Here is a 14643-nt window from a genome sequence, read left to right as displayed (position 1 = left end):
TAATACTATATATTAGGCAGACATATTTTGTGATAATAAAAAAATATTTCCTTACAAAGATAATACTGTAGCAATATAATTCTAAATAAATGATAATATTTAAAATGTTGAAACAAAAATCATCAAATGTTTGAATTTTTCTAATTTATAAAATCACAGATTCAGTCATTTTAAAGTGTTGATTTGGTTTCAGATAAATGCTGTTTTAAAGATTACATAACTATTTGAGCACAATACAAATTGTTTTGTGTACACATTTAATAGGCCACTTAATATATTGATTAATACGTTTATAAATTAATAAATTATTTCATTAATACCAGTATATAAAGTTATGAATAATATTTTTAAGTAAGCTAGAATTCAAAATATAACAAATTATTAGTTTCATTGAATTTATTTAACTGTCAGAAAAAATATTGATTGTAAATAGAAATAAAAATAAAAAAATGGCTAGAAATCTTCTAGAAATTACTTGTATCATAACTATGCTAAGGTACTTCACTAAACACGTACGTGTGCATATATACAGTGTTACTATAATATTTCTTATTAATTTAAGTTTATCTGAAATTACAAAAAGTATTAGTAAGACTGACTTGGATTTTATTTACACGAATGAATGTCTATATTTTTAACACAAGTCTTGCATTCGACGAGGCAACACCAATGAAACTTGCATTCACATCTTTCTCTTACAGTTGATTTCTGTGTATTATACCCTCTACCGCAGCAAAGAAGATTGCATCCATCCATGCCGGATGATGTTCGGTTGCAAATTCTTCCATGTGTGCCTAACAAACATTATTAAATAGAGTATTAAATATACAAATTAATTCGGTGCTTTTAACATTAACGCCTGCTTAATTACTATTTATAATTTTCCCACGCTTGTGTGGATTTGAAAAGTGGCGCGAATGATGAAATTATTTTACCTAAAGATCCAAGTGTCTCGTTAGGAAGACAGTAATTTGGAGAGTCATCCAAATAAACCAAATCATTCGCTGTAGGTAAAGAAAATCTTGGATCTCTCATTGACAAACGGCCGCGTCTGTTTACTCTGACCTCTGTCGCTCCATCATATTTATCCAGAAGAAAATCACCTAAGAGCATGACAATATAATTGTATAATTTCTAATTTATAAATAGTAGGGAAACATACTTACCGATTTCTCGAAACGATGCAAGTTGCTGCCAACAAGTAATTAAGCTGCAACTTCCAGAAACTCCATGACACTTGCAAGTTACTTTAGATCTTTTAATAACAGCCTGTGGAAGATTAATCGCTTTCTAATTATAAGGAACTGTAGAAAGAAAAGAATGAAGGAATTAATGTTACCCTGCGACCAGCTTCGTTATTGTGAAGATTCATCAAACTGCGGCCTTGTTCTCTGCTACCCCTTTTGAAACTCCTTTCACGTTCTTTTACATCCACGAATGCCTGTGTAAATCTTGAAAAAAGAACATAATGTTTTATTTTATTTTTAATACATAAATTCATTGGTGTAACTGTTGGATAAAAAAAAATAAATCAACTCACTTGTAACCGTACTCGAGATTGTCCCCGCAGCCTCCCCAAATCCAATCTCTTTTTAGATCTCTGGGTCTGCTGCTTCTTGAACAGCCACACGAGGATAATTGGCCATCTCTGCAGGATCTGCTAATCGAGTAGACCACTCCCGCGGCGGTAATTGCATGAACGAACGCGGTTTCTCTGCTGGCTGTTTAAAGTAAGAAAATTACCGATTAACCAGCGAATGAAATTAAATGTTATCGATAATATCAAGTGGAAATAGGGGATGCTGCAGTTCCACAGTGCTTATCTTCAGATGTCTTACCTATTCTGAGTATAGGTCCAAAGACAGATTCGTCGGAGACGGTGGAACAGTTCCACCTTCGGTCACGGAATTGATGCTGGCACTCGAGGATCCCAAATTTCGCACCCTTCGCCACGCTGGGCATGTGGTCCACGGATAGCTGGCACAGCTTCCCTTGGCCCGGTGAAAGACCCTTCAGTCCGTGGCAAATGTTGGACGCTGTCATGTCGTACGTTTCTATCATTTGACTGACCTCGAGCTGAGGAAAGTGTTGCAAGCCCACGTTTCTGAAAAGACCAAGCGAAGGGCTATTGTTATTTTTGAAAACGACGACCGAATCGAACGTCTCGATCGCCCTTTGCCAAACCACCCCACGGATGGTTCTCCCTTCCTTCACGAAAATCGTGGGCCAACTTTCAGAGATTTTGCCACGCGGATTATGCGAGATCGAGGGGCAGGGTAAGCGGTGGGCCGTGGGCGAAGAACAGTTCTCTGCACCGATTTTTGATGGCACATTTGTGAGTCAACCGAGCGAGATGATGGAACGATGCCGTCACAGACAGAAGTCAGGGGTCTTTAACGGGGCTACCAATCTGAAATTCGAAACGGTTGCTCGTAAAGGTTTCACCGGTGATACGAACACGCTCGGCTTGCTCTAATATCACCGATCCTATTCATTGAACGTGTTCCAGCGCTAAGGATTGATCACCGTAACGCCTTTAGGCCCTAGATCCATGAGCGTAACTGGGTAAGGGACACGGGTTCTCTCGTTGTTCTGAAACTCCAAAATCCAGTAGTCATCGCTATAGTCGTTCATCGGTAAATTATCATCAGTTACACACGGAGAGCTAATAAATATAATGAAAGAATGGTTTCGTGAGGAAAGGGTTAACCGGCTTTCTCGGTCATGGTACACCGACTAATAGGGAGTGCATAATAGAGTGCATTAATATTCCGAAACACGTTTTGGCCGTGATATATTATCAGCTTTGCACTCCCCTAAAACAATGACGCGGGGAACCATGGGAAGAGAACGATAATATTTCGAAGGATCCTGCCCACGCAAATTCATGGGGCACTGTAGGCTGAGCCGGCCCAAAAAGTAATGCCTCGTGTCTCCTAAAAGATTGTAGCAACAGTCTTATGGTTTCATGTACCGGGTGTTCTAATTAACAGCTGCTCTTATTTTAACCCTTTACAGATTCGTGGTAAATATATTTACCACTCGATGCTTTGGAAAGTATAAAATAACAAATGGAAAGATTGAAATTAAAAATTTGAAAATTAATAATCCGTGGCAATTTACTAAAATACGTAATTAGGAATATTTTTATCAAGTATTTATGAAAGATTTGTTCAAAATAAAAGTATCTTTCTATGGAAAGTAGCAAGAAAACGACAATGAAATGGTCGACAGGTTTCTGTTCGCGTAGGTTGAGGGGGGAAAAAAAAGAAATTGTCCCGAGGCCACCCCTTAATCTGACCGTTTCGATATCATGGCGATTCACGGCGAAATAAATGGCTTTCAGAATAAAGCGGCGTGAATCAATTCGTTCGAAACACATGCACGTTTTCTATGCACCTGGAATCTAATCTGGGATACTGGCTGTTAGTCGTGACTTAAGGGGTTGTTACCTCGATACCAGAAGATAGATTAGGGTATTCTTATTAGAAAATCGCTTTATCCTGCGTACACCTTTCTGGAAGGCTGTATCGTTGTTACGTGACACGGTAAAAAAGAGGTAATGGAAATTTAATTAAAACCCCCAAAAAGTTTCTCTTAAACGGTTATTAGCCTCCAATCAACCGCACGCATGATTACACTGATTCAAATCTAATTAGACCGCGATGGAGACGAGATTAAAACGACAAGACTAAATGAGAACGCCTAACTTAAGCCCACATAAGAAGGATTAACTTTCATGGAGATCCTACGAGACCCGCCCATGTGATTAGGCATTTTTCTGATCGGAGCTGCTTAGCGGAGGGATTTAAAAAAAAAGAAGAAAAAAGGGCCCTAATGATCGGGAGGGCCGATGATCACTTATCAACCGTATTATCTCTTCAGCTTCGAAATTACGGATCTTATGGTGTGTGATACTTAATTAAATTTATCAGTGATCATTTGCTCTGCAAGCGAACTCAGGTGAAAAATATAAATTGATATTTTCCAAGAAAGGAGATTCATGGGTTCGGAATGACCCGCCGGCGCCCCGTCGAGAAACTTTCAAATAAAATAACGTTTATTAAAGTGTGTCCGAAGCGGCGAGAAAAATCCCATGCTCTTCGTTTTTCGTTCTGAAAAATCCAATTACGCGGGGAAGCATGAAGGTCTTCCTGGCAGGATGAAAATTCCACGGGAAGAAAAAGTGTACCGAGCTAGGAACTATTCAATGATTTGTCATGGGCGTGCAGGGGTGGTAGCCAGGGGTTGAGAAATTAGACACACCGTTGCCGGGCAGGGGTACGTCGGGAACAAGAGAGCGTCAGAAAAATCTTTTCGATCGAGTTCCCACGACGCGATTTCGTCTCGCCTTATACAAAGAGCTATAAATTATGGCGTTTGCGTGGGTAATTTTTCACTGAAATTCGATGGGGGTTGAGCGAGGAGATCACGCGAAAGCAATTGGGTCATTTCTGTGAGATGCACTTAAAATTATACAGGTAACGAGTTGAGATGACCCCACATTCATCTTCCAAGGGTTAATTTATTGAAAAATGTAATCGGTAGATTTTTTCTAATATTTAAATAGATTCACCGTGGATCATAAGATTTATAAAATTCCTCGAACACGTGGGGAATACTTAATTTGTGAAATTGGTAATTTTAGGTAAATTGAAGTACTTACATCCATGTTCCAGGTACCGTTGATGATGCGACGACGAATAATAATCGCAGAATGATGAGCAAGCTGCTGCAAATTGCCATTTTGCCTGAAAAGCAATTTCAGTGTAAGTACTGTTCATTACATTCTTTTCAGTTATTTTGTTCAAATAAAATGGAAATTGATATTTAATGTTCGCCGGGTATAACAATCTTTCTTTCGGGTTTACGAACTGTTAAAAATACCAGCAATTTTATGGAAAATTACCAAATTTAATCTTCTACTTTTGAGAAAATAAAAACAGGTGGATCAAGGTTTAACCCTTTGGTGACGACATTTTTCGGCTGAGAAGAAATAAGCACAACGCTGTCTAACGAGTATATTCGGTTGTATTTATATAGAAAACCAAAACTGCAGGTCTCACGAGTTAATTCGTGGAAGAATATCGTTTTCTTAAATCCGACTTAACTAGGGCGAGTTCGCTAAGATGTTAAAATGTATCACCGGGTATAAGAAATCAGCACACGAGCACACTGGTACTGGTACACCAGTTAGTGTATATACCAGTTCCGTGGGCTGCAAAGACTCGACTCGGAACGAAAGACACCTAAGTCCGGACGATTATGGTACATCGATTCGACATTACACCTTGCTCGCTCCTGAAGCGACTCTAAGGAGAGACCTCGGCTGTTGCCTTCGGAATCGAGCTGCATGACTGGTTAATAGAAACTACACGCCTTGAGTTACGACTTACGAACTCTACAACTTTTCATTTTGCGCTGTTACCATGAGAAAGCATAAAGACTATCGTTGCTGAATGAAACCCCCCTCCGGCAATATTGTATCTGTGAATTGAAAATTTCCCTTTTTTTTCTTTAGAGGGGTTTACAATCGAATGGAGGATATAAAATCGTTGGTAAAAATTCTGTAAATTAATCGGCTATCCAATCTACAACAAGCTAATATTATCGCGAATACCGCGATCATTACTTCACTGTCAAGGACTGGACACTATCAGTGTCAGTAATAAGATATCCTTAGGAAAGAATCGATAGGCAGAGTTGTATTTGTCGTCGTTTGATAAACGTCTCTGTTCGGATAAAATTTTGTAGCATCGATCAATCGTAAACAGTTTCCATCGTTGATCCATAACTTCCTCCACTCGCAGTGTTTCTCAAAGCGACGTACCCCTGGGGGTACGCGAAAGATCTTCGGTACAGTTTTTCTCACATTATTAGCCAACCTGTATCTAATTGTAAGATTGAAAATCTTGACTTTCTGTCACTTTTGTACAAGTCAAAAAAATTTTTTTTTCGGTCTGACCGGAAATGGCCGAAAAAGGGTTGGTTCTAAAGCGAATCTCGCTCTAGTTCGCTTTAGCTTGTTGAGAGAAAAAGAGCATGGATCGAGTTAAATGAAGTTGCGAGTTTGTTAATTAAGCGAGTTAATTTATTCGCGTCTAACTTGTCCCGATATTTATTCTTCATTTCCTCCGCAATCTCGTCCAAGTTACATTAAGTGGTCGCGTGCATTTACAAAGCTTTCATTATTCTGCCATCATCCAGCTGACAATCATCGTTTAATTCCCACTGTACCTGTTTCCCATCTTCTTCTTGCATTCCTATTCACTTTTTCCTCGGTTTACGCGCCTTTCGAGAATCCCTTAATTTTGAATGAATTCAGGGGAGGTATTTTCAAATTTATTTTCTTCACTCTTGACGCTCGGTTAATTTATTTCTCGCTTTCACCGTAGCCCCCTTGATTCCTTCTTACAATTACTATACTTTTATCTCGCATCGATCTCCCCTTTATCCCTTTATTTTTATTCATTGTCTCCACCTCGCTCCCATTCTTTCACTTTCCTTCTCTTAACCCTTCTATCGTATTTGCAATTTCTTTTCGCTTTCTCTCCCTCTTCACCCTTTTTTTTCTCGTCCTCTTCTTCTCTTCAGCATCTCATCGAGAGTCCTCTCCGCGTGTACTCCTTTCTCTCCTCTCTCTCCCTAGGCTATGCATAAGCCTGGTAAGCACGCTCTCGTTTCTTCGTGTCTGTATGTAGAAACGTGCGCACACTATAACCGGGCAGCAACTTCGTTAAGAGGACTATACTCGAGTAGTCCTGCTGCTCCTCGTGAAAATCCCTGGATGACTGGTCGCGAACAGGTTGATTCAACGATACACACCTTTTTCCACGTCAGGGGAAAAAGAAGGAGTCACGTTTACCTGGGTGTAAAGTGGCCTGGGCGTTTCAGGTCCGAATATAATAAAAACAAATGCTTAACATCGTCTTCCATTCGAATTGTAGGATCGCAGAAATATCTCATGATCATTTTATTTAAACTTCTCCGTCATGAATTTTTTTTTTCCTCCAAAGCCACGCTTCTAATTGCGACTCCCTAAGGGTCAGCTTGTATTCTTCTTAACCGCGACTTTATACAATTTGAAATTACCCCATAATTACGATTCTAACAGGAATTAAACTGCGATATTAACGTTGCCCTGTCCGCTTGTATCAATTCCTTGCGCGGCTACTCCGCCTGGTCGGTGCAAACCGTGTACCGCAGAATTTCAGTGAGTTTATCGGCATTGAAGTTACGATAATGCGTTTCCTGGTCAGGTAGAAGCATACCGCTTTAAATGACCAACGCTGGTAGTAAAATAACCAAAGGGTGCTTAACGTTTCTTATTTCTTTCCTTTTTTTTTTCAATTCATTTCGCGACCCTTTTCCTCGAGTAGATTAACACTTTGAGCGGCATCCTAAAACCCTTAAGTTTGATTTTAACGAGCTTTCGTAAAATGATAGGATACTGGTTTCTACCGATACGCGTGAAACGTTAGGTGTAGACACTCGGTAATTTTGAAGATATCAAACGGAGATAGGAATACATATGGTGAACTATCCGACGAAATCCCCGCCTGATTTAATCTAATTATCGTATAAAGAAATTGAGAAATATCCTTACGAAGCATTACACGAGACGGACGTGTATCTCCTTTAAATATTAGATCAACGATCCTTTACGATCGTTATAAGCAGCGTGGTACCATCCAGCTGGAGCAGGATCAACGATCACCGACGAAGACCAGCTCATTCAGCAACAAATGTAGCGGTGCTTGCACTACCGCCGGTCATGTCTTGTTCAACACGCCAGCGAGATACTTTATTGCTGATAATTCGAGGCCGGTCCACCGAGAGACGTGCTGAAGTACGCCATTTACATTCCTGTCGTGATCACAAATGCATTTTATACACCGGCTAATATTCTGCCCGATCGCGTGGGCTAGATACACGGGAATATACGCGGTGGTACAAAATTAAACTAAACCCTGATCATTCGGATCCTAAGGACATTCAGCTGAATTACATCAACCAACGATCGAATCTTACAATTAGCAAAGAAATCCCATGAACAAGTAACTAGAAATCGGTTGCCAGGCAAATTTTCTAGTATCGTTTCGCAATTCCTCCGGTTACAAGCTTGTACTTCCTTTGAAAAGCTCCCGTTCGCAAGCACGTTTAATTTTATCCACGGTCGTTTCGTTAGAATTATAGGAAGGCAGGATGAAAAGTTGTAAAATTTATGAGTCGTTAGCACAGTCCACGGCATATATTAACTAGCCGCAGCAGGCAAACCTGAAAGCAACAGCCACCCATCGTGGTCGAGCAAGGTGTAACGCCATAATCGAGGCCGAGCTTTTGGATTTACCTGCCGCCGCCGCGGTTACTTAATGAACGAAGACTCTTTTAAAATCGGTAGCGAATCTTTTCCACCCGAGATCAGGTTACCGCAGATCGTTAACTTGTGAACAACAGTCGTAGAGAGAGTTTTAAAGGAACCTGTCGTCGATTCTCAGTTTCTCTGAATATACTTGCTAAATTAATATATTTGATACCAACATTCTACAATTTAAAAATTCTAGAATTCCAAAATTTCAAAGGGATCTGGTCCACCCCCCCAAAAAATCCTCGTGGCAATTTTTAATTTAAATTGAAATTTAAATTAAATAAAGATAATTTTCTTTTCTTTCTTATTTGAAATCAATCGCAGCATCTATTGGCTGCAGGTATTTCTTCTCGAAAGTGGGTGCAACCGTACCGCGTAATCTGGGATCTATTATAATTAACACGTCAAGCGTTTTATCGCTCGAAAGCACGGCGTTTCTCTGTTTACGAACAGGACCAGAACGAGACCAGATAGAGCAGTTGGATTTTTCAAGCTAGGTAGACTAGTTTCGATAACACCGGCCATTTAAAATTCAACGGGACATTGTTCCCGGAATAAATTGCCTCGTTCAAACGCGATTCGATGTTTCGATACAGGTATCTGCTTGTCAAACGAACAATGTAACGATCTTAATCATTTTTTTTTCTCACTGCAATCAGAAGCTATTTAAACAATTTTTCAATATTTTCCGACCCGAGCCGATGTTCTACCTATATATATAAAAATGAATGTTTTTTTGTTGCGGGCAATAGCTGAGTCCCCTATAAAAATAAACGAGACTTTTCACGATCCTATTAGCGCAAGCTTTTTAATTACCAGTATTAAGGTGTCAATAACAAAGGCAAGGTTGCATTATCGACGCTTAATTATTATACCTGATTAAATCGATTGATTACTCACCGGACCGGGTGTATCCAAAGTCGTTAAGGACGAGTTAATTATTGCCCCGGCGAGATCAGTCACCGGTTCACTTTTTATCCAGTAGAAGCACTTGCTCTTCAAGTCGACGACGATAACGACCCGTGGCGGTTTACTTTCATCGGATCGTTCTTCGAATTTCCAGTTTCCTCGTTTGCCCATCGATCGTTTATCACGCGGCACGATTCGCGGCTCATTTTGCTCCTTTCCTCCGGACAAAGAACTCGGATATTTTGCAAACGTTTATTGTACAAGAATCGAGATTACCGCCTGTTTTCTTTTCGCAGGCTCGAACGATTATTTAAAAGAACCTTCGATGAATCAATCGATAGGAGACTTAATCATTCTCAAGGTATCGCGATGAAAACTTTCATGTTAGAAAGTGCAGTACATCGGTTAGATAATTTATTGACGCGGCACGACATAAATAAATTACGTAAAAGCGATAGCAAACGATCGAGTTTAGGGCTTCGGAATAAATCTTCGTTGGATTCGACTGAAAAACACTTATCGTCAAGTTTCGAAACTACCCATTAAACGCATACTTAAACGGTGTTCGTTGAGTAAACGAAATACTAATCACCTGTTCACGGAAGTGTCATCCAAAACAGTCACTCGAAGCAGCGACGAGCAAACACGTTCGATAACGATTCAGAAAGATCCGGTTATCCGTTGGTACACCGTCAAGATTCCTGTCACTTCCGTTCTTCGTACGATCCACGGACATCGGTGACCAGTACGAACCGTTCTCTTCTACGTAGACCTTCATCGAATCTTCTCATCGTCCGAGGTTTCCTTTAGAGCAGTTGCGCCGATCGGAGCATCCTTTGAAACTCGTCCTGTTCGCCGTTCACCGGTCGCTCGAAGGAAGCCGAACCATATTTGGCGCGTGAATTGGCAGGATCGGGATGATTTTTCGCGATTTTTCCAGCCTGGCAGGCTCCAGTGTCCTCCTCGGATCCGTCGAAGGAACGTGTTCGTTCGCCTCGTGGCCCGAATGGTCAGGGGAGCAGGAACGTTGCGACCTGGACGACGCGTTACCGCGGAATGGTCGCAGAGTGCAGGCAGAATCCACGAGACCGTGCTACGTTTCGTTCTCTACCACCAGCCTCGTCTCTCCTCAGCCACGGTGGTTAAGTCTGTCCTGCTCGGCCTCCCAAAGGGGGGAACCCCCCTGACTAGTGATGGCCTCAACGCGGCTCGAGTAGCTTTGAAACGTGGCGAAAACTGGTCATCCAGGGGATATAATTGGCCCGTAGCTCTTTGATAATTATGGACCAAACTGTTACGTGCTTGGGTCGTGCGTTTGCTTCAGGGGTACCCTAGAATTTTGAAAAAATTGAAATTTTTTTTTTAATTAAAAGGTGCCTTAATGTCTTAAAAATGATATGGATAAGAGAAATCTCTAAGTACTCGAATTTTGAATTCTGTCGCAGCCCCTCCCGGTCTTTAAACGCATTTGCGTGCCTGCAGAGCACATATTTTGACTTGAATCACTATACAAAAATTAATTTTTAAAGTTTATTAGTTGCAAAATAAAGGGATGCTTACAAAAAAAATTCCCAAAATATGCCTATTTTTTCTTCCTCCAGAGAGGCCTAATCCCTTCGGTCGGATCGGAGAAAGTGGAAACGTTTCGATATCCTCGTTCTCTAAAATAAGATTATCAGTTTACGTACATTGTAGAATTATGAATTTTTTAATTGAATTAATAAATGTCAACTTGAATTGCTTCAACTTGTAAACTTGAACACCCATCACTACCCTCGACGTAGAACCCGCCGGCTGGTTTCTCTCCCTTGCTTCCCTTTGCCTCCTTTCTTCTGTTCCTCTCCCTCCCCTCCAGCCTCAGTGAGGTTCATTGGTTCATCGGTGCACCGGTCCAGGCTCCGTATTCTTCTCTCTAATTATACCGTTACGTGCAATCGCTCGTGTCAATTAGCAGCTCTTTTTTTCCTGCCCGAATGCAACCCCTTCTTTCCCCAAGGACCCCGCACCATTTCGATTCGACTTTTCTCTCCCCCTATCGTTCACTCTTCCTTACTCCTTCGGGCGATTTCGGGGAAGGGCTGGTTTTTTGGTATACATTGCTTCAAGGTTCTCTTTTTGGGGAGAATTTGGACAATGATACGGGGGGCGAAGCGGATGTAACGTAGAATAGGAGGAAGTAAGCTTTTGGTAGGGTTGTTAAGTAACTGGAATGAGAATTGGTTTTTTTATGAATGTGAAGCAAATAATTTAAATTTAAATTTAAATTTAAATTAAAAATTACCATTGGTGCGACGAGGATTTTTTTCGAGGGGTGGACCAGATCCCTTTGAAATTTTGGAATTCTGAAATTTTCAAATTGTAGAATGTTAGTATCAAAAAATTTAAAAAGGATGAAATATATTAATTTAGCAAGTATTTACCAGTAACTAATAGAATAGAATGGGTAAGTCTTCCTAAGAAAAAAAATATGGATACAATTATCGGCTTTAAAAGTAGTCTCCCTTCGGAATGAAGCTGGGTCATTAGTAAGAAAGGCAGAACTCTTGCTCACATCGGTGAACACGATAAACCACTTGTTTTACATGTAAACACGTTCTAGTCGACTAACTGAACGAGTTCATTCTCAGGCTATTCCGTCCATTGTTACGCGATACATTGTTTAATGCGTAATTAGTTACTAAACACCATCAATTATTCAAACAACGTCATTATTGTTAACACTTTTTCCTTCGTTATAATTACAAGGATAACGCTGTATCTATTACTAAACTATTAATTAGCTTTTTTCTCATATTGAAGTAACTAATTTAAAATTTAAAACAAAGCTGAAACTTTATGAACGCGTTGCGAGGTGAATATATTATATCTCGTTAAACGAGCCGTGTTCCTGGCATGTTCGATTAATGCCTTACCGGTAGAATCGTTCATTTGCCGTACTACCGACTCTAATTCCTCTTTCTTCCTCTTAATTATACCGTTACGAGTAATCGCTCTCCTTAATTAACAGCACCCTTTTTTTAGGCCCAAACTCTCTTCTATCCTCGATAAATCCAGAGACTTATCCCTTAGATCTTCATCTTTTTTTTGTTTCACGATCGGGAATAAATATTAGAGCCGATTAATTAAAGGATTATCAATGGGATGAACGTTTGGAAGCTATAAAAAAATTCCTGTTGGAATTCTAATGGAGTAAAAATATTTTTTCTCTTTTAAAAGTGGATAAAAGAAAATTTTCATTCTAAAACGTAAAAGGATAATTTTTGCAAGCGAATAAAGCGACTGATATTATAGATTCTTCCAGTCAGTCGATTTATTCAAACATCGACAGGACACTGGTAATTATACCTTAAAACCCCTCGTTAGAATCGTGCAATTGGTCTAATAAATTTGCATATTTCTTGTCAGGAACACACGCGCCAACCAGAGCGTTAAATTATAGAGCAGTTTCTCCGATCCAATGAAAGGCAATTGGAAACTAGTGAAATTATTTAAATGTTTCTCCCTACACGCACACAATACAGTCGCAATAATAATTAATGGTCCTGGAAAAAAAATATAATTAATAGATAATTTTAATAATCAATAATTTGTTCTCCTTTACCATCATCAACTATAATTTGTAATAATTTATATCTAAGTATTGCATGTTTAATTATTTAATAGTATTTTATAAAGAGTTTACATTGTCTTTAGACAATTTTATAAATTAATTTTCAAGTAACAATCCCCCTGAGTTATCAATAGCATTTCGAATGTATAATGAAGCGCGGGACAATATTTGAATTTGAAATCGTAATTGTTAAAAGGCATCTGGTACTACTTCTAAACAATTTTATAAATTTGAATACTATCTAAAACCGAGCATATTAAAATTTAAAGTGGAAGGAGAGAGCATGTAAAATCGCTGTTAACAATCGGTTTTCAAAGTGTTAACGACTCTCCCCGTAAGTTATGTTGAAATAAAAAGGATCAACCATACGTAACTCACGGCCGCCCATGGAACATTTACAATCAACGTTTTCTTCGCTCGCATATCGTGTACCATGAAAGCGATGAATTTACGAGCGTGCGTTACGTTTTTCAACAGTCCTTACAATACCAGCCTGTTATACGAGACCACGATCGAGTAAACTCAATAATTACGTCTTGCATTGTGTACTATACCTCCTATTACATACTGCTAGAACGGTGTGCGAATAAAAATCAGTAATGAAATTGACACTACCTCAATTACACGTAATTTACAGCTTTAGATGGTGGCATAAATCAGTTATTCATTTTTAACTTAAGTAAAAAAATCATATATATCTATGTATCAAAAGTCTAATAAAAAGAGTAATACCTTTGCACGATAGAACATTTAAACATCACACTTCACGTTGTATATTTGAATTAATCCTGAACGATAAGAAATACCAGTGACATCGATCTGCGAATGAAGGTACTCAAAAGATATAACTGAAGAGCATGATGAAAACATAAACGATAGATTTATGTGTACCTGATTGAGGGTCCCAATTAAATTTGATTATAAGTTTGGGCAATCTGTTGACATATGACTTCAGGAGTGTTTTAAGAGTTCACGTGATAAAATTTTAAGATGTATACCCATTAGCAAACTGAAATAATAAATCGGTATCAATTTAAAATTTAATTTGACAAGAAGTTAACAGTGTACCTTTAATTATAAAAAAAAAATTTAATTGTTCACCAACGCCTTGGCATTCTACCAACGTTATACGTAATATTTTGCCGTTCAAAAACCTTAATTGCTTAAAGAAATAAATTAGCGACTCAGTGACTCTCGAAGGTGTTAACTGAAGCAGCTCAACAGTAATGTTGTCCAGCGTTTCACACGGACGAAAGTATTGTCTTTCGGGTATAATCATGGCCGGGATTAGAGCAGACACCGAGGCGTGCAATCCGCTGCTAGTGTTTCCTGCAGCTACAGATCACAAGGAGGAGGAAGAAAAAAAGCATCCACAGTATTGTTACTAGGTAGGGTCGATGGAACTGCTAGGTGGCATCTAATGAGAAGGAGCGGACAATGAGCCTTTCTAACTTAAGTGCCCTGGGGTGAATACCGGAAGGGTGCCTGCTACCACCCTCCTTATTTCATTCATTTATTCTCACGCCTGCTTCGCGAATCAGACAAGTTATCTGACGAAGTGTGCTCTCCTCTCAATGACTCGTTGATTTTTAGAATATTTGGAAACCTGTCATCATAAATGTTATTTTCATGAATTAAAGTAATTTAGAGTGTTCCGAGGGAAAAAGGATTTAAAGAATTTCAAGAATAGAAAGGAATTGTAAATAAACGTGAAAATACAAACATTATTTTTATGAATAACATTTGTATTGTTTCA

The 14643-nt window shown here is 39.2% G+C and overlaps 1 protein-coding gene across 7 annotated transcripts; it reads right to left on the bottom strand.

The window, feature by feature from the left end:
• Nucleotides 1-406: 406 nt before the first annotated feature.
• On the bottom strand, nucleotides 407-14540 carry LOC114876139 (protein Wnt-5b-like). Of its 7 annotated transcripts, none has more exons than XM_046285518.1 (15): nucleotides 13779-14540; nucleotides 11698-13706; nucleotides 11559-11619; nucleotides 11010-11481; nucleotides 10838-10938; nucleotides 9870-10608; nucleotides 9269-9782; nucleotides 7607-7866; nucleotides 4667-4751; nucleotides 1839-2104; nucleotides 1541-1721; nucleotides 1340-1451; nucleotides 1167-1269; nucleotides 936-1103; nucleotides 407-794 (listed from the first exon to the last, which is right to left on the bottom strand). In XM_046285518.1, the coding sequence occupies exons 8-15, from the start codon at nucleotides 7611-7613 to the stop codon at nucleotides 607-609; spliced, it is 1110 nt and encodes a 369-aa protein (XP_046141474.1). In that variant the 5' UTR covers nucleotides 7614-7866; nucleotides 9269-9782; nucleotides 9870-10608; nucleotides 10838-10938; nucleotides 11010-11481; nucleotides 11559-11619; nucleotides 11698-13706; nucleotides 13779-14540; the 3' UTR covers nucleotides 407-606. The 7 variants fall into 7 exon arrangements, with proteins under 7 accessions (XP_046141474.1, XP_046141476.1, XP_046141472.1 ...); XM_046285520.1 differs by having other exon boundaries at nucleotides 11051-11481; XM_046285516.1 differs by having other exon boundaries at nucleotides 10838-11481; nucleotides 11698-12433; nucleotides 12623-13706.
• Nucleotides 14541-14643: the final 103 nt, after the last annotated feature.

Source organism: Osmia bicornis, chromosome 1 (genome assembly GCF_907164935.1).
Source record: "Osmia bicornis bicornis chromosome 1, iOsmBic2.1, whole genome shotgun sequence".
NCBI lineage: Eukaryota > Metazoa > Arthropoda > Insecta > Hymenoptera > Megachilidae > Osmia > Osmia bicornis.
This window is presented reverse-complemented; position numbering and strand designations above follow the sequence as displayed.